This window comes from Penicilliopsis zonata (assembly GCF_001890105.1).
Source record: "Penicilliopsis zonata CBS 506.65 unplaced genomic scaffold ASPZOscaffold_1, whole genome shotgun sequence".
NCBI lineage: Eukaryota > Fungi > Ascomycota > Eurotiomycetes > Eurotiales > Aspergillaceae > Penicilliopsis > Penicilliopsis zonata.
Window position 1 is genome coordinate 2,489,613 of NW_019208911.1, and position 17,027 is coordinate 2,506,639.

General features: G+C 52.3%; 7 protein-coding genes across 7 annotated transcripts; 1 reads left to right on the forward strand and 6 right to left on the reverse strand.

Moving 5' to 3' along the window:
• Nucleotide 1: 1 nt before the first annotated feature.
• ASPZODRAFT_127487 (hypothetical protein) lies at nucleotides 2-950 on the reverse strand. The gene has a single exon (XM_022721764.1). It carries the CDS (start codon nucleotides 596-598, stop codon nucleotides 59-61), a length of 540 nt encoding a protein of 179 aa, XP_022585928.1. The 5' UTR covers nucleotides 599-950; the 3' UTR covers nucleotides 2-58.
• A 1,403-nt stretch (nucleotides 951-2,353) lies between these two features.
• Nucleotides 2,354-6,023, reverse strand: ASPZODRAFT_127488 (hypothetical protein). Its single transcript, XM_022721765.1, has 6 exons — nucleotides 4,551-6,023; nucleotides 4,366-4,463; nucleotides 3,938-4,278; nucleotides 3,414-3,851; nucleotides 3,173-3,364; nucleotides 2,354-3,117 (listed from the first exon to the last, which is right to left on the reverse strand). Exons 1-6 carry the CDS (start codon nucleotides 5,838-5,840, stop codon nucleotides 2,483-2,485), a joined length of 2,994 nt encoding a protein of 997 aa, XP_022585929.1. The 5' UTR covers nucleotides 5,841-6,023; the 3' UTR covers nucleotides 2,354-2,482.
• Nucleotides 6,024-7,708: 1,685 nt separating this feature from the next.
• Nucleotides 7,709-9,763, forward strand: ASPZODRAFT_56915 (hypothetical protein; the record flags this gene model as incomplete). The annotated part of the gene is made up of 8 exons (XM_022728642.1): nucleotides 7,709-7,765; nucleotides 7,844-8,244; nucleotides 8,306-8,421; nucleotides 8,496-8,673; nucleotides 8,733-9,047; nucleotides 9,140-9,469; nucleotides 9,524-9,595; nucleotides 9,667-9,763. The coding sequence occupies 8 exons, from the start codon at nucleotides 7,709-7,711 to the stop codon at nucleotides 9,761-9,763; spliced, it is 1,566 nt and encodes a 521-aa protein (XP_022585930.1).
• Nucleotides 9,764-9,977: 214 nt separating this feature from the next.
• ASPZODRAFT_156311 (hypothetical protein) lies at nucleotides 9,978-13,399 on the reverse strand. Its single transcript, XM_022726261.1, has 2 exons — nucleotides 13,092-13,399; nucleotides 9,978-13,019 (listed from the first exon to the last, which is right to left on the reverse strand). Exons 1-2 carry the CDS (start codon nucleotides 13,238-13,240, stop codon nucleotides 10,064-10,066), a joined length of 3,105 nt encoding a protein of 1,034 aa, XP_022585931.1. The 5' UTR covers nucleotides 13,241-13,399; the 3' UTR covers nucleotides 9,978-10,063.
• Nucleotides 13,400-14,077: 678 nt separating this feature from the next.
• On the reverse strand, nucleotides 14,078-14,750 carry ASPZODRAFT_383644 (hypothetical protein). Its single transcript, XM_022728296.1, has 3 exons — nucleotides 14,523-14,750; nucleotides 14,232-14,461; nucleotides 14,078-14,169 (listed from the first exon to the last, which is right to left on the reverse strand). The coding sequence occupies exons 1-3, from the start codon at nucleotides 14,557-14,559 to the stop codon at nucleotides 14,143-14,145; spliced, it is 294 nt and encodes a 97-aa protein (XP_022585932.1). The 5' UTR covers nucleotides 14,560-14,750; the 3' UTR covers nucleotides 14,078-14,142.
• On the reverse strand, nucleotides 14,751-16,157 carry ASPZODRAFT_383614 (hypothetical protein). Its single transcript, XM_022728295.1, has 2 exons — nucleotides 15,977-16,157; nucleotides 14,751-15,912 (listed from the first exon to the last, which is right to left on the reverse strand). Exon 2 carries the CDS (start codon nucleotides 15,869-15,871, stop codon nucleotides 14,942-14,944), a length of 930 nt encoding a protein of 309 aa, XP_022585933.1. The 5' UTR covers nucleotides 15,872-15,912; nucleotides 15,977-16,157; the 3' UTR covers nucleotides 14,751-14,941.
• On the reverse strand, nucleotides 16,158-16,969 carry ASPZODRAFT_383613 (hypothetical protein). Its single transcript, XM_022728294.1, has 3 exons — nucleotides 16,589-16,969; nucleotides 16,360-16,538; nucleotides 16,158-16,302 (listed from the first exon to the last, which is right to left on the reverse strand). Exons 1-2 carry the CDS (start codon nucleotides 16,932-16,934, stop codon nucleotides 16,438-16,440), a joined length of 447 nt encoding a protein of 148 aa, XP_022585934.1. The 5' UTR covers nucleotides 16,935-16,969; the 3' UTR covers nucleotides 16,158-16,302; nucleotides 16,360-16,437.
• Nucleotides 16,970-17,027: the final 58 nt, after the last annotated feature.

Sequence of the window (17,027 nt, forward strand, 5' to 3'; positions counted from 1 at the left end):
TTTTTTTTTTTTTTTTTTTTCTCATCATTCATTTTGACTTTATTTGGCAAAACGTTTTTTATTTGCCCAGAGTCAGGGTCAGGGCGGTGTTGATGGGGCATCCATGGGTGGCCTGGTTGTCGTCCGGGACGAGGTAGGCGTCTGCGCAAGCAGTGTCGCCAGCGGCGCAGGTGGCATTGGGGCAGGACGAGTCGTCGGAGACGACGGCGAAGCCGTACTTGGTGAAGGCGGAGTCGGTGCCCATGTTGATGCACGAGAGGTCCCAGTAGATGGTGTCGCCGGACTCGGTGTACTCGAACTGCAGGACGTCGTCCTGGCTCTCCGTGGTGGACAGCTTGATGGAAATGCCGCCGCCGTCCGGGTTGACGCGCCAGCTCTCCGAGTAGGAGCCGCTGCCGGCCTCGAGGGTGATCATCGGGCCCGACGTCTCGGACACAGACCACGCGTAGATGGTCGTGTTGAGGTTGTTGATGATGTCGACGCTGCCGGAAGACCCGCTGCTGGTCGTGTTGCCGCTGCGGCGCGAGATGGTGGTGGGCACCGCCGAGGCGAGGGAGGCAAAGGCAGCCGCCAGTCCGAAAGTCTTGGTGAACATCATAATGAATGTAGTTGATAAAAAAAAGAAGATGATGATAAGAAGTAAAAAATAAATGCGTGGATTGCTCAAGGAATGTCTGTGAGAGTCGATCTCAAAAAGGAGTGGATGGATCTCAAAAAGGAGTGTGTGATGTCCGAAGACTAGAGAGCGTTGAAGGAGAAAAGAGAGGGGGGGGGGGAATAAGAGAGGAGGAAGGACAGCCGCTTAAATAACTGGGCAGGATGTGTCACATCCATCCATCTCCTTGGGTCGGGAATTAAAAAATGAAAAAAAAAGAGGAAGAAAAGAATCAAAAAATGAGAAAAAAAGGGAAAGAAACCAACAAACGAGAGATCCAAAAAAGCAACCCTCCATCAGTATAAATCATGACGAATCAGAAAGCCAACCACAAATCTTCCCCGGTGGCTCCCCCGACGAATAGCCGCCGAGGGAGTGGGGCGTTCCTGAGCCGAGTGGAGCCAGCCCTGTGGCCAGCCACTAGAAAAGCCACTTGGGGGCAGCCACTTACTGTTGTGTCAGGCGGTCTAGGCCAGGAACAGCCGTTTGACTGGCCGCTTCACCGGAGGAAGTAGAAGGACAGACAGTGGACAGACAGTGGACAGACAGTGGACAGACAGTGGACAGGCAGTGGACGGCAGGACAGACAGGGACAGAAACTAATACCGGCGGGTAAGTAGGCACTTATGTCGTATAGATATACAGTATGGTAACTAAGAGGTAGATCTCTTAACATAGAGTTAGTACTCCAAAAGAAATACTTTAATCAATATTTGTCTGTACCCAGGTATAATATTGGCCACAAAGAGATAAAAGAAAGAAAACTTGGGAGAAAACTCTGGGAGAAAGACTATTACTCCGTGGTCTGTCCTCGTTCGGTGGCGCAAGTGCGTTGGATTAGGCAGTCCTCACCGTCTCCCACACTGTCTTTTGGCTCGAGAAGAGCCTGCTAGTGGTGGCAATAACCACCACATGGCCAATATGACGGCTGTCCAAGTGCTGAACACACAGACTATCCTCTGGATCCGGAGAAGTCCCGTTCAGAATGGATTCTCTGGATAATGAATCTAGATTCTATTGATTGGATTGGGATGGATTCGATAGAATTCTCTGGACAAGGGTCCACTCGATTATCCACTGTCACTGTCCTTCCTCTCTGTACTATTCGTTACTCTGTTCTTTTCCAGTCCACTGAGGCTTACTGCCAGACACTGGACTGGATACTGCCTGCTGGGTAGAGTTTTCCAGCCTAACTTTCCACGGATGCCTAATCAATAAGAACCAGAGGGTTTGAATGAGGGGTTTACCACAGACTACCTAGTACAGAGTACATGTTACTACTAGGTAGACTCTACTCGGTGTTAAATCCATTAACCGTGACAAGGATTCAATCCTCTGTACAGAGACGGAGTACTCTGTACACCAAATTTCCTAGCTAGTTAGTTACTACATAGTTACTATCTAGTTACTTATTGAATACTGTCAGGTACGGATACAGTTGTCAGACAACTAACTACTGCAGGTACTATGTAGTAGGTCTTACCATCGCCACGTGTCGTATCATGACCTGTCACCACGCACAATTGAATAGTAAAAGCCACTTCCTACATACATAAGGCCTTCCTTGCAGATCGCAATTACCTCATACTACTTCATCAAGGGTCCTCCTGCCTGGCCGTTGCGTTGGAACGAATCGCTTGGCTAGTCGGTCTGGATTAGTGGGAAAAAGAAAAAAAAAAGTAATATAAAAAAAAAGAGATAGAGAATAAATAAATGAAGATGTTATTGACTAGGATTTACCTGTGCCTACAGGTAAGAGTCCGGAATACTCGGAGTCGTATCTAGTTCGGAGTTCTTCGGACTTGACTCCAAAAGATTTACTCCATTCTACCAATATGGCGACCGCATGCTGGCCAGGGTGGACAGCGTCCCCTCACCCGCCGCCTCTTCCTTCTTCCGGTGGCCCGCCAATTCCAGGTTTATCTGCCGATGGATGTGCACCAGCCAGTCCACGTAGCTCTGGGCCTCGTTGTTGCGGTCCTCCAGGAGCAGGCGGGCAAACTCGAACTCGGCCCCGTCCAGCCCTTGTCGGGCCAGCTGCACCGTCACCGCCTTGGACCCCCGCGTCGTCGACAGGTATTGCAGCAGATTGCGCACCTGGGCATTGAGGTGCGTCTCCAGCACGGGCACCGATGACGTGTTCGCGCTCAGCGCCTGCAGCGACGTCGCTTCCGGCCCAAACAGGTCCTCCAGCAGATTCGGCGACACCTGCGAATGGAACCATACCAGACACATCTGCCCGTTGTCCACCAGGTACACGCCCCCTTCCTCGATGTTGGAGAAACTCGCTCGCAGGCTCGGTGGTACCTGCAGCTGGCCCTGCTCGTTCGGAAACCCGTCCTCCGGCTGCATGTTGTGGATGGGGATGATCCGAGGGTAAAGGTACATCGATAGCTCTGCGCACCCGATCGAGCACAGCATCCGCATGTCGTGCACCCGTCGGTCGGAAGTTTCGTGACCGCCTGCTTGGTCAGACTACTAAAGCTAAGAGCGAGCGAGAGAGAGAGAGGAGCTTACCCTTGAACGCTCGACATTTGATCAAACTCAACATGAACATCGAAAACTCTTTTAGATTCTCCGGCAAGACCAGCTGCCCCGGTGGGTGTGAGCCGGAGAAAATCTTGCGGTAGCCGCTGAAGATGTCCACCGTCTTCTCCGTGATGTTGGCGCGAATGTCTTTCAGCGATTTCTCGAGGACTTTCGAGGCCGCTATCATGTGTTAACCAGGGAACAAAAGAAAAAGGAAAAAAAAACATACCCTCTTTGGCAATGATGGCGACAACTGCATCCTGATCGATGAATTTCATCGTCTCTAGGCCGCCTTCGTTCACTGCCGCCGCAATGTTGATGCATCGCACCCGGCGTTGACCGTCGGCAGAGGTATACAGTAAAGCCGCCTGGAAATGAGCGTCCAGCTTGGTGTTGAGCTTCCCATCGTAACTGAAGAGCACACCGATCGCCTTGTCCGCATCAATGGAGCCGATTTCCAGATCCGCGCCAAACGTATGTTGCAGGAAGTTGCCGTGATAAGCCGATACCTGCAGCCCATTCGAGCACCGAACTTTCATCAAAGCTTGGTATCCCGTCTCACGGTTAACCGCGTGCGCCAGCTCGCGCGATAACTTCAGGATATCCCGTGGAGCATGGAAGTTAGGATAGAAGAATACTTCACCGCCGGTGACTCCGGATGCGTGACCTGGCCACGTACTCATCAGCCACATGCACAAGTTGTTGGGATGAACCCAAAAGAAAAAAAAAAAAAAGAGAAAGCATCACACTCACCGATAGTCGCAACATCCATGTAGGCACCTCCCGGCGAAGCAATAAAGAAGTCAACACCGATCCCGGCCTCGGCCAGTTTGGTTGCGGTGGTTCTCCATTCCTGGTTCTCCGTAGTGAAGAGCTTCTTCTCCGTGTCCGTACCGTGAGCCTTCGGGTCTTCTCTCATCACCAGCCTGCCAGGACCCCAGGTCGGCAGACTTGCCAGAGAGCAGATCACTTTTCCACCCGTTGCGTGCAATGCCGACAGTGCGGCGTTGAGGGCTGGGAGCAAGGCAGGCTCCGGGTTTTTAATCTGCGAGAAGAGCGTCGGGATCTGGTTCAAGAGAGAGGAGACCACGGTCCTAATAAAAAGAAAACAGAAAAACACAAAAATTAGCACCTGCGTCACCATTTTTTTTTAACCTTTCGCAGAACATTTTGGGACGTACCTGGACTCGTAAGGGTCAACAAAGAGACCTTCGCTCAACGGGACAAACGGCTCCTCCAAATCGGTCATGACCATCATCTGCGCCTGTTCAAGTTGTCCCTGTCATTTTATAGTGAGTAAAATGGAGTCCTTGTTTTTTTTTTTTTTTTAACATGAATTGCGTGTTCTGCAAACTGAATGACTTACGCTAAGATTGTAAAAATGCACTTCCTTATCAAAAGTAACAATACCGATCTTAGAGCCTCTGGGAAGCTTGCGGGATGGCGACTCGTTCTCGCCTTCGGCTGCCGGTTCATCGTCGGTACCATAGAGAGCCTCCATGATTCCCTTGCACACTCCGTCCAGGAAGCCTCTGTTGACCGATTCCTGGCTGACATCGACCAAAAACAGCCATTGTAGACCAACAGGTTCCTTGTTCCAGTAATCCTTGGGGACCACAAATTCGACCGTCCCCATCATCAACTCAGGCCGCTGCATGCGATCGACACGGGAGCCCGACGGATCCACAGGCGCAAAGTATTCGGGAGCAACGTCGTTCGGGAATGTACACATGTTGCAGACAAACTTGCTGCCTCCGGATTTGAAAGACATGAACGGGTTGATATATGTCCTACACCTGCGGCATCGCGGAGGACCTGCGTCGCCGAAATCCAGTACCGGTATCGGTTGCTCGCCGGGGTCCAGACGAGCCAAGGGCTGCAGGATCATGCCCAGCGGCAAAGCCGTGGACGAAAGGAAGTCAGAGGTAGAAGGGATGTTGTTCAACGTGAGACGGCAATATTTAGGAGACGAGTTTCCTTGATCATGGGCAACAAATGGAATGGCGGCCGGAGGGGGGAGGTGATGTTCCATGGTGGGATACACATGGTTGAAATAATGATGCGCATAGATGTCGCGAGACTTGGGAATACTGGGGATCTGCTCCGGGTCAATCTTTCCTTGAGTTGGGACCGATTCTGAACCGCCGGCTATAGGGGCAACTGGCGGGACAACTGGCGGGGGCACCGCTCCGGGGACAGCATAACCCGGTTGCTGGAAACCAGTTGCTGGAGACACCGGTCGCAAGGGCTGGCTCAATCCTGTATTCAAAAATTGCGACGTTGGCTGTTGCACGCCTCCGTTGAACGCTGGCGGGGCTGGAGCGACGGCACCACCACCACCACCGCCACCAATATCGTGGTAAGCATGTCGATGCTTCTTCTTATGATGGGGGCGAGCAGTTCCCTCCGTCGATATCCCCAATCCTCCCATCTGTGAGGCTAGTCCGGCCATGGTATTGTCCCCTCCTCCGGCGTACGGGGTTGCGGGGGAGGCAGCCGATTGAGGGGAGCCATACGGCGGCCATTGTTGGTTCAGAGGCAGATTGGCATAGGCCTGGGGGCTCGGAAGACCCTGACCCATTCGGTTCTGGTTCGCAGGATCGTCACCAGGAACACCTCCCTCGCCGAGAGCGTGATAAGCTGTGTGGTCCGTCATCGTACCTCATAATAACGCGGGTGTCCAACACAAGCAGCGGGTCTGGAATGGCTACGGACGGCAGGTTCCAGTCAGCACCCTACCATAGCCTCTGTCCGGGGGGGCAACACGCGAGACTTGCACCGCGGCTGGCGTCTGGGGTGGGATAATCGTCAGTGTTTGCTTTTGGCTGTAGTATTGACCACCTAATGGACTTCGCGTTTCAACAGAGACGGAATTACGTCGCTCCGATGGCCTGTTCTGGGCGGCACGTGCCGCGGACCCTCATGGCAGAATTGCAATTCCAGCATTGCAAATAAACTGCAATTTTGGCAAGTTGGCCGAATCGGGCGATTCTTCGTGGTTTCTCTTTTGGGTGAGCATGTGCTTCCAGACCCCTCGTGCCTGCTGCTTTTGTAGAGACTCCGTACTTAAAGCGTAGAACTGCTACTGCATGCTGTTTCTCAAGTCAACCTTACCTCTCTGCGGATAATGCCCAAGGCGAGGCCAAAACGCGATATTTGCACGCTAGATCCAAGCATTTTCAGTGTCGAGCTACAATATTTTACTGATAAGTTGAACATTGTACAAGGTGACCGTTACTTGGGTTGCGAGCACCCTCTGACTGACAAGGGACTGACGACAGATAACAGATCTCCCCGCAGCGAAGCCTATTTAACTACTTAGGTAGTTTGCAATAATACAAGCGAGGCACGGAGGATAGTGAGTTTGGGCAGCAGCGGACTCAAAGAGTCGGCAGTATTATTTTCATAGCATGAAACGGAATCCGAAAGAGTGCTGACGCAATGGAATAGTGGATAGTTACTTCCCCTGCGAACAACTTCCGAATCGGAGCAACGTCATCAAGGTTATGTTCACTGCTTCCTACCTTATATATAAGCAACTCCGTTCATCCAATCATCGTTGCTGCCCAGATAAACAACACGTAAAAAAAAGGGACCTCTGGTTGGGCATGGGTGGGAGCTCGGAGGATGAACGGAAGCCCCAGGGTTGTCTACAGTCGCTGAGGGGTCCGTGATGACCCTATAGCAGGACAGATTCGAGATCATGGAGCAATAGAGCGCCTGAGTGGTTAAAAACGTCCTTATCTTGATCAACACTTGCAGGGGGAGTCTTCCTAGCACGGATTAACGTGCAGGACCTATGTCGGATGGCACCCCAATCCCTGGTGGATGTTCGAGAAAAGGCACAGAGCCGGATTGCCCTCGGAGTCAAAAAAGCAAATATACATCTTGTTCAAGGTGGTCTATTTTGGGCCATAATGATCGTAAAGGCTTCGGATCTCATCTTTATCTTGACGTTTTTTACCATCTGATGTTTGGTGATGATTACCCAGCCGCCCCCCCCCCCTTTGTGCGACATTCCCAAATGGCGCATCTCACGTTTAGATGCCTCAACCCAGATACACCAAGTCTCCCTATCTTGGCCTAATTTTCCCGGCTGGTGGATCTGAAAAGAGGTCGATTTCCCAACCACGCACGTCTTCGCTCACGACTACCAGACAAGCATCATCATATCAGCCGGGGGCCAACGGCTGTTGTATCGCGGGGCTTACCTCACCGTCTGTTCGGATTTTGGCGTTTCACTTCCGAGCCTACGCTCCCTCAGGGATCCTTCATCGGTGGGTTGTAATTATTTATATGCATGGCTGCCTCCTGTCCCACGTCCCGGATGCGCAATGTTGCTGTATTCCTTTTGTCTGATCTGTGAGGGCGAGAGAGGCGCATCAAAATCTCCCGTGCATACTTTCTTGTTTATGCGTCATGGATCTGACCGCGACCGCAACCCCTGCAGCGGCAAAGGACCGCGAGCCAAAGGACTCGAAAGTCCCCCAGGAAAGCATTGGTCCTCCTTCGCGACCCTACTCCATGGCCACAATTCAGGATGATGATGAACTCTTGCTCGCTCGAATTGGATACAAACAGGTAATTTAAACCGATTTCCTTCCTGTTTTAGCCATTCCCCTTCGCATCATTCTTTATTGACTAACGAACCCTGTTCAGGAGCTGAGGCGTGAATTCTCAAAATGGTCAACCGTCTCTTACGCCATCTCCATCCTGGGTGTGCTAGGCTCTGTCCCGGCGACAATCGGATCCCCGCTGGCTGCTGGTGGCCCGGCAACTGCCGTCTGGTGCTGGCTTATCGGGTCATGCATGGCAATGTGTATAGGTAGCTCGGTGGCAGAGCTTGTATCTGCGTATCCAACCGCGGGGGGTATGTATTTTGTCACCAAATATGTTGTACCTGAAAGCCAAGTACCGTTGTTCTCCTGGGTTCAGGGGTGGTGCAACCTCCTCGGACAGACGGCCGGTGTTTCCAGCGTCGCGTACAGTGTCAGTCAGATGATACTCGCCTGTGTTAGCTTGAATTCGGATTTCCAGGACGGCACCTATGCATATTCACCGTCAGACCCCAGGATATTGTTCCCTTTGGCCGCCCGAATCTAGTCAGCTAACGTTGAGTAGGACCGCCCTCCAAACCGTCATCCTTGCCATTGGGCTTTTGTGCATCATGGGAGTTATATGCTCCTTGTCCACCAAAACGCTGCATAGGATCATTCTCTGGTTTGCGCCAATCAACAGTATGATGATTTTTCTTTCTCTTTTTTCTCCTTTGATTCCAGGCGTCAACATTACGAGACTAAATAGCGAACAGTCTCCGGAACCATTGCCATCTGCATTGCCCTGTTGTACCTCACACCGGATAAGCAGTCTGCCACCTGGGTCTTCACCCATGTGACAGATGGCTCCGGCTGGGGCTCGAAGACATTTTCGTTTCTGCTCGGGTTTATATCTGTTGCATGGACAATGACCGATTATGACGGAACTACTCAGTAGGTCATTCGCTAATCAGGGATAGAGACCCCGACTTACTTGGTTTTCCCTTGCCTAGTATGTCTGAGGAGACCCATGACGCCGCCGTTCGAGGACCCGTGGCCATTAGGACGGCAGTCCTAGTCTCCGGGCTGTTCGGTTGGATGCTTACAGTGTCGATTTGTTTCTGTCTGAATGATTTTGAAGGCATACTGCAGTCCCCAACCGGGCTCCCAGCAGCTCAAATCTTCTTTAACGCCGGAGGAAAGACAGGAGGGACTATCATGTGGGCCTTTGCGACTCTCATCCAGTTTTTCACGGGATGTTCTGCTATGCTGGCCGACACTCGCATGGCATATGCTTTTGCTCGTGACGAAGCTCTGCCATTTTCCTCGTAAGTCATTTACCACTTAAGAATTAAGAAAGAGATCCGTTTTTCCCAGTTGTGTATTCCCAGACTGACATCAACCCCCCCCCCCCCCCCAGTTTTCTTTCAAAGGTCAACCAGTACACCCATACTCCGGTCAATGCAGTGTGGTTTGTGGTGTTTTTCAGTGTCTGTCTGAATTGCATCGCTATCGGGTCCACAGAGACCGCCACTGCTATCTTCAATGTCACCGCGCCTGCACTGGATCTGTCCTACGTATCGGTGATCTTGGCTCATCAGATATATAAATCAAAAGTGAAGTTCATCGAAGGCCCCTTCACTCTGGGGGCATGGGGCACACCAATCAATATGGTCTCCATTATCTGGGTGCTCTTCATTAGCACTGTTCTGTTCTTCCCCACTACAGTCCCAGTGACGGCTGAAAACATGTAAGTCTAATATGGCAGAGAGCAAAGAGCGAAGTTGCTGATAGTAACTTATAGGAACTATGCTATCTGTGTTGCGGCTTTCATTGCGATATTTGCCTTGCTATGGTGGTTTATATCGGCTCGAAGGTATGAATTTACATTGGCCTTCCAGGCTTGTTACCCCCAGGATGGTTCCTAACAAGAGTTTCCTTCTACAGGAAATACACTGGGCCCCGAACCAACGATATCATTCGAACCATTCCCACTGAAGACCTTGGAAACGACTACGGGACGATGCAACATATGGGGGTATAGATGGATGCCACGGGTATGAAATTTTGGATATGGATCTTGATAAAGATAGACTTGATATTGATAGACTTTCGGTTTTTTCTGATGATTTAAATTAATACAAGATGTTAATGATTGTTAATGGCGCCGTATATTTCATATTTCATTATTTATCAGCTGGAGACTATAAGATTGCTGAAACAAGATTTTGAAATAAAGGACAGGTTGATATGAGTATCGTATAGGTACACGGATATTATTGTCACTGTAGAATAGTTGAATATCATTGTATCAAAAACAACCCCCCCCCACCCCCAGGCCTTCTCAAGTCCCCGCCACAACGGCAAGTCCCTCGTAGATTTTGGTCTTGACCGCGAGGAACGTTCCAGAGGCATGGCCCATGGGCAACTGATTGGGCGCAGCGGCGTGCGTTGCGGCCTCGATCTCGATCCTGCCCGTGCCGGACTTGCGCACGGCGACTAGCCCGTCGATCAGCAGGGTACCTTCGCCGCGGAACTCAGCCTTGTGGCCGGAGGCCTGCATAATCTTGCGCAAATCGGCGAGTCGAAGGTCGCCTACGTGGAGAGGGCGCGTCATGGACCGAGTGCCAGCCGCGACATTGGCGGGGAGGACGTCCAGCGTGGGGAAGGCGTCCGGCTTGTCGGGTGTGGGCTTGACCTCGTCGATGGGGGCGGCTGCGGATGATGCTGCGGCTGTGCCGGCTTCGTCCTGCAGCAGCTTCATCTTCTTATTCTTGCTCGACGAGTCCGCCGGCGAGAAATCCTCCTCGTATACGGCAGGTTGGTCGGATTGGGGCCCGCGGAGTTGCGCCGTTAGGGTCACGACCCCGAGATTGCGCACGTGCTGCCATTTGAGCCGACGGACCAGGCTGGTGCTCAGCTTGACCATCCAGGCGTTCGTGTCGACGCTGGCGTCCACGGACTCGCCGTTAACCGGCGTGAAGATGATAGCTGAGTCGGCGGACGAGGAGGAATCCTGGTTGCCGCCGTCTACCTTGACGGCGAGCAGCTTCTGACACTCCGCTGCCAGCGCGCTTGTCTCCTCTTTCATGCCGCCGACGAGAATCAACTTCCGAGGCTGGATGAGCGGGATGAGCATCTCCAGGCTGCGCTTGTCGTGCAGGCCCATAAAGTCCACAAAGGCCAGGCGTGCGTTGATGGTGATCGTCGCGGTCTTGAAGATCGCCTTGGCGGGACCTTCAAAGGGCTGGGGATCCGCCTCGGCCCCCTCATCCGACGACGCGGCACCATCAAAGCCGTCGCTCAGGTTATCGGTAAGACCGAGGGTGTCTTCATCTGTCGCACCGCCGTCCTTCGCGAGACCGTCCCGGGCAGCATGGTGGCGTTTGTGTCCGCCACTGGAGAGCTTGCGCCCGTTCGGACCGGCCTCGTCCCACCGCCGCTTTTGCCCCAGCTTATTTTCGCCCCGAGTGTCAGACGCGTGCTGCTGCAGGTCGGCTTCCTCACGTTCCTCTGCGCGCAGGTATTCCTCGGGTCGGATGAATTCGCCGTATTCATCGCCTCTCTTTCGAGGGGCAACGTAGGGGAACATTCGTTCGCGGCCCTTTTTCCCACGCACATCGTAGTCGTACACGTTTTGCCGCCGCAGTAGAACGTTGATCCCTAGGTCTGCATCGCTGAGACCCAGTTTGTTTCGATTGGAATGAGCCAGGGAGGTGGAGAAATTGAGGGCTCTGCCTTGTTGTTCGGACTCGGAATCCTCAGAGGAGGTAGAGCTGGACCGGTCATCGAGGGGATCGGCTGTGGTGTCCAAGTTCTCCTGGCCCCGGGATTGGGTGGTGTCTTGGAGCTGTCTCTTGGTAGCAAGATATTGTTGGTAGAGGATCTGGTCACCCGCGTCAAGACGCTCGCGTTCCACTTCTGTCCACGAGAGCTCCCTGCCGCCGCCGTGTACTTGTTCTAGCAGCTCACCGTCCGAGGCGGTCTCTAGCGCGACCCCGTCTCTCCGCTCTTCATACCACTGCCAAATCATTCGCCCCAGGGTCTCTCTCTGAGGGCCTGGGCCGGAGGAATCCTCCGAGGGCTTAGATTGATGGAAGGACTCCGTGAGTAGCAGCAAGTTGTTGGGCCCCTCTGCAACCAGCCGTAAAGACTCCTTGGCGAAACCCCAGTCCAGCGACTGGTCAGACGCCAGAATCACCTTGGGGGTCTGATCGGTAAGGATCTTCTCCAGTTTCTTTTCCCGTTCCACGGTTTTCAGGTGCTTGAAAGTAAAAGGGCCGACACCTTTGGCTGCACCTTGGCTCTCTGCATTTCGTTGCGCATCGCCTCTGGTCGCTGCATCCCCACCTTCTGCCGCCTCGAATTCGCGGACGATGTTTTCGTCCATCCACTCCAACATGCTTCTGGCGAGCCGCATTGTGGTATTCGCCTTTCGCCCGGCGAGATAGAGTGAAGCATTTTTCAGCACATTGTCATTGTCCCCGTCGGCTGCAGCCTCGCGCCATGCATGCTCCAGCGCATACGCCAGCTCCAGCACTCGCGCGCAGGTATCTGTAGGAATCAACACGGTGCCTCCTTTAGCGATACAGCTCCGTATCATATCGAGAAGGATATCGTCGCGCTTCTTGCGTCCGCCATGCAATGCAAATTTATCACCCCCCTTGGTACTGCAGACGAGAGCAGTCGGTTTGCGTAGCTGCTCGATCACATCGGCCCCGCTGGCCCCGGAGCCTCCAAACCAGGCAGCGCCTGCGACGACGCTTTCGCGAGCCTGGTTCCAGTCGACAGCATACACGATGGACTCCATCCCGTGTTGGATGTGCCATATTGTGCCTCCGACAGTATGGCCAGCATTGTAGGCCGTAAGCGTCAGACCGTTGAGGGGCGGCGAAAACGGAGACGGTAGCGGTTGATGTGGTTGCGAGTATTTCAGAGGATGTATGAGGGAGAAATATCTTGCGATTTCCTCCGCACTAGGCGGCTGGAGGAGAATCCGCCCGGCGTTGGCCGAGCCTGCTTCCCTGTCACCGGTGGCTGGGTCCGCAGCCGCCGCCGTGGAAGCAGTCGCCGTAGACGCTCCTGGTTCAGATATTGACGCCTTTGGTAGGAATGTCGCAGCCAATGGTGACGACGCATAGAGATCTTGAAGGAGGGTGCGGCCGAGGGCGATGACAGGACTGGTCGCGTAGACCGGGATTTGTGTAAAGAGCGGGAAGACCTTGCAGCAATGCGCAAAGGCTCCGATATGTGCAGGTGTTGCGTGTGTTAAGAGGATCAGGGATAGAGTCGGGATTTGTCTATTGGTAGTTCAAGCAAGTAAGCATCAGAAGCAGCAAACAGCACGAGTCCTGGTTCTGCGGGGAGCATACTTCTCCAGCTCGACTAGATCGAGAGTATCAAAGGTGTCGTCCCAGCCAACATCAACAAGGATCTTGATCCCACCATCCAGCTCCAGAATCGATTGAGATGCCTTGGACGACGATGATTGCGCCCCCAGTAGGGGCGTGAACGTGAACATCTTCTCGATGGGGAACCGCGTAAAACCGGGGGTTCGAGGAAGAAGGATTGGCTCAGTCGGGTCAAACGGAACCCTGGAAGCGTCTGAGCAAGTGCATCTCCCGGACTGAGCACGAGGTAATCGACAAGAGCTGCGAAGATCAACCCGGGCGACTGAATAACGGCCCAGAATAATAATAATCCAGGCCGTCGTTGAGATCAACATCTGGAGATCATGTTTGCACTGTTTGCATAGGAGCTGGTACTGCGAGCCTTGGAGCCTCAGGCATTAATAAGGCATCAATAAGATATCTACAAGACATCGAGAGGACATTTTTCGTAGACACTCTGGATAATTCTCTACACAAATAATATCTCGGAAAAGAAGTGCCATTTAGAGATCGTGTGAGAGTCTATTAGACCTAATTTATTGACAGACAGAGAAGCAAATACACTCCTATATATAAACAAGCATAACTATGTATAGACAAAGAAAACAACACCCCAAAGAGTACTATGAACAGAAACGGAAGAGATGAATGGTTAACGAGTAAGCTGTGAAATGATATCACTCGAGATGACGTGATGGCTGCTCAGAGTGTTTCTTATTCAGCCCAGGCACGTTTAGAGCTTTGGCTGCGTGTAACTGGCCTGCTTCTCTTCTTCCGGGCTGCCTGCTTGGCTGCTTTTCGCTTCCGTTTAGCAGGCCGCGGTGCTGCAGACAAGGGGTCCTCCTCCTCTCCATCTTCTTCTTCCTCCTCTCCCTCCTCATCGGGATCCGGTTCTGATTGGTAGTCCTCGTCATCAGAATTATCCGAGGCTGCCCCGGACAAGTGGGCCTTTGGTCTGCTGAACTGCCGGAACGGTCTCTTGGTGGTTGGGTACCCTGGCAACTTCTTCAGGTCTTCGGAATCGAGTTTGAATTTACCCAAGGTGTGGCCAGCCCAGATTCTGATGCGGCGGAATTTCGGAGTGTCCAGTGCAGGGAAGTACTTGTCTCTCATCTTTTTAACTCGCAAGGAGGCAATTTCCTCGCCCCTCCGTGCTTTGGAGAGCTTTTTGAATTCCGGATCCTCGAGCATGCTCTTCAGAGATCCAAATGTGGGCAGTTGAGCTGTGGGTGGTTGGGTTGTGGAAGATTGGACTGCATTGCCTGGTTTGCTCTTCCTTCCAGTGTGAAGGGGCTTCTGTGGCTTCTTGGGGCTCCCTTGCTGACTCGCTATTCCAGCAGCCTGGGGTGGAACTGCTCGCTAGTTAGCATGTAGGTCAAAAGCCAAGAGGGGGTCTGTCCGAGAAGGCATTACCTGGCATCCCTGCGTTTTTCAGGTTTTTAATCGCCATGGCCCCAAAGATCTTAAGGAGACGCTTGTGTCTATCCTCGTTCTTCTGTTCCTCGATTTTCTTTTCCGTCTCGCCGTCTGAGCTCTCACTGGGTGAAATGTTGCCATCCCCATCGTGGCCGTTAGGACTTTGGCCGGTGATTGTAACATTGAGAGCCAGTACTAAATGATAAAACAAGTAGTTAGCACTCTAATATCTAGCAAACTTGATTGTCTCCATGAAGAATGTGAGATATGTATTGATATGCAAGGGAATGGCGAGGAATGCCAGATTAATCTCCATCTCAACCCAGTCGTTTGGAGACTGGACATGCATGCACGTCAACATTGATTGGAGAGCAGGAAGATTAAGCCTGGATTGACACATTCCTAGTTACATCACTTCACCTGATTATCCCAAAGGAATACAGGAACAAGGAAAGAAGTATGCCCATCAACAGGGTGACTACAATAAACCACAGACATCTATACTTACCGGCTGGCTGAGGCTGGCCATCATCGGCAAGTACCTCCTGACGCAAAACAGAGGTCTTAGCCAGAGCCGCCTCCTTGTTGATATCGTTGGGAGATTGAGTATCGCCCAGTTTCGGCACCAGACCTCCAGAGTACTGGGAGCCGGGGGCACTTTCCCCCATGGTCCGAAGCTTTTGCAGATTCGAGCCCGGCCGAGCTGCCAGTGATGGGCGCTCAAAATCTCGCATAGAAGGATTTGGAGTGGGCGAAGCCCACTTGATTACCGCGAGCTGTTCAGCGACGAATTCATGGCGCGCTGGAGCAGGAGGAACCGGAGGCATAGGATCCTCAGTGTTTTCGACTAAATAGCCCAGCACACCGGCGCGAATGGCGCCTGCAAGCTTGTCCTTCATCTTCGGGTTACCCAGCGCTTCCTCAAGCTCGTTCCATGCGTATGTCACTAGCTGAGATTTCGTATAGCCCTGCCACCTGTCCTTTGGGCCAGGGTCAAATTTCCACTTCAACTGAGCCAGGCCCTTTTTCTCGGAGGCGTCCTCCCCATTGCGTCCCTCACCTTTTGCCTGCGGCAATGCTTGGACAACAAACCAGCGAGGGGGATAAGCATTCTCCCCGAATTGGACCAATGGCCTCGGACGGCTCCCAGACTTACCGGGACTCTGCCTAGGAACAATGGGAAAAGGAGGTAGAGCAAGGTCTGGCTGCCGAAGCGCAGGTGGTTCAGGCTTCTCTGGAGACACTGTTTCCACATGCTCAACCTCGGAGAGATCTGAGCTGGAGACCTTCCTGCCCTCTCCCTTGCCAGAGGAGTTCTGACCTTTCGGTGATGGCGGCGATGACATTGTCTTCCAGAGAAGTGGTAGCGGATTGTGTAGGACAAATACTGTATAGATCAGTCCTGTCAGCTGTCGCTCGCCCTATATTCTGATGATGAAGAGCCCACCTACAGGTTTCTCCCCAGCGAGTTGCGATGTTACCTCTCAAAAGACACTCCACAGAGTGTCAGAAGCTGTATACCACAATGTATCCAAAAATTCTGTTGAAGAGAAGAAGAAAAGCAAGCTGGGTTGAAACACAGTGGACAGGATTATAAACGCCTTTATTCCCGTGGCGCTCAATAGCTGGATCCTTTAATGATAAAGATAGAAGAGACACCTTCTCCCTATTCTTGCCTGTATTTTCTGAGCCGTCAATGGCCTGTGGGCTCTCTTTGTTGGTCTCTTTGTCCTTGGGCTAGAGTGGAGCAAACCGACTATGTAGTATGTAGATACCCCTGCAAGAGCAACACATTAGAAGGGGAATATTCTCTAAGAATTTGAACAGTACATACCTGTAAAATGACTATGGAGTAGTAAAAAGAATCACACCTTTATGACCCTAACTTATTCCTTTGTAGACAATTCACAGGTCATCGTCCGCTAAACAATAACACCCCCCCTACTACGTACAAGTGGAGAGGGGGGAGAGAGGGGGGAGGGGGGGTGGGAAGATCCGGAATAAAGAAGAATCCTATAACGTCAGGATTGGCCAACTCCGTCAGAAAAAGAAGAAAGACTAACCAGCCATGCTCTCTCCATACTCCTGCATCGATCGACAAAGACCCGCCATACACATTCCTCGGAAACGGCATCCTCTGAGACCCTGGAAAAGAACGGCCGACGGGGCATATGTAGGAACCGCTGCGTAGTTACTACTACACGTCCATTCCCGGTGATTGGAATGCCAGCATGGAAAGAGAAAGCAGATGGTGCCCTGTGTGGGGGATGAAAGAAAAGAAAAGGCGAGGAGGTTGCAGGGGGGGAAGAGGGGAGAGAGAGAGAAGGGGGAGGAGGGAGGAGGACAAAGAGAGACCACCTGATTAGAACAACACAACATAATCCTGCCTACCAGTAAGTACTTGGCCATGGAAAATGTCTATTTTTGTCCACAGTCTTCCTGGGTGAGTCTTTTCTTTTCACTTTTTTAAGCAAGGATGGGAAAGGTTAATCTAAGTCTAGA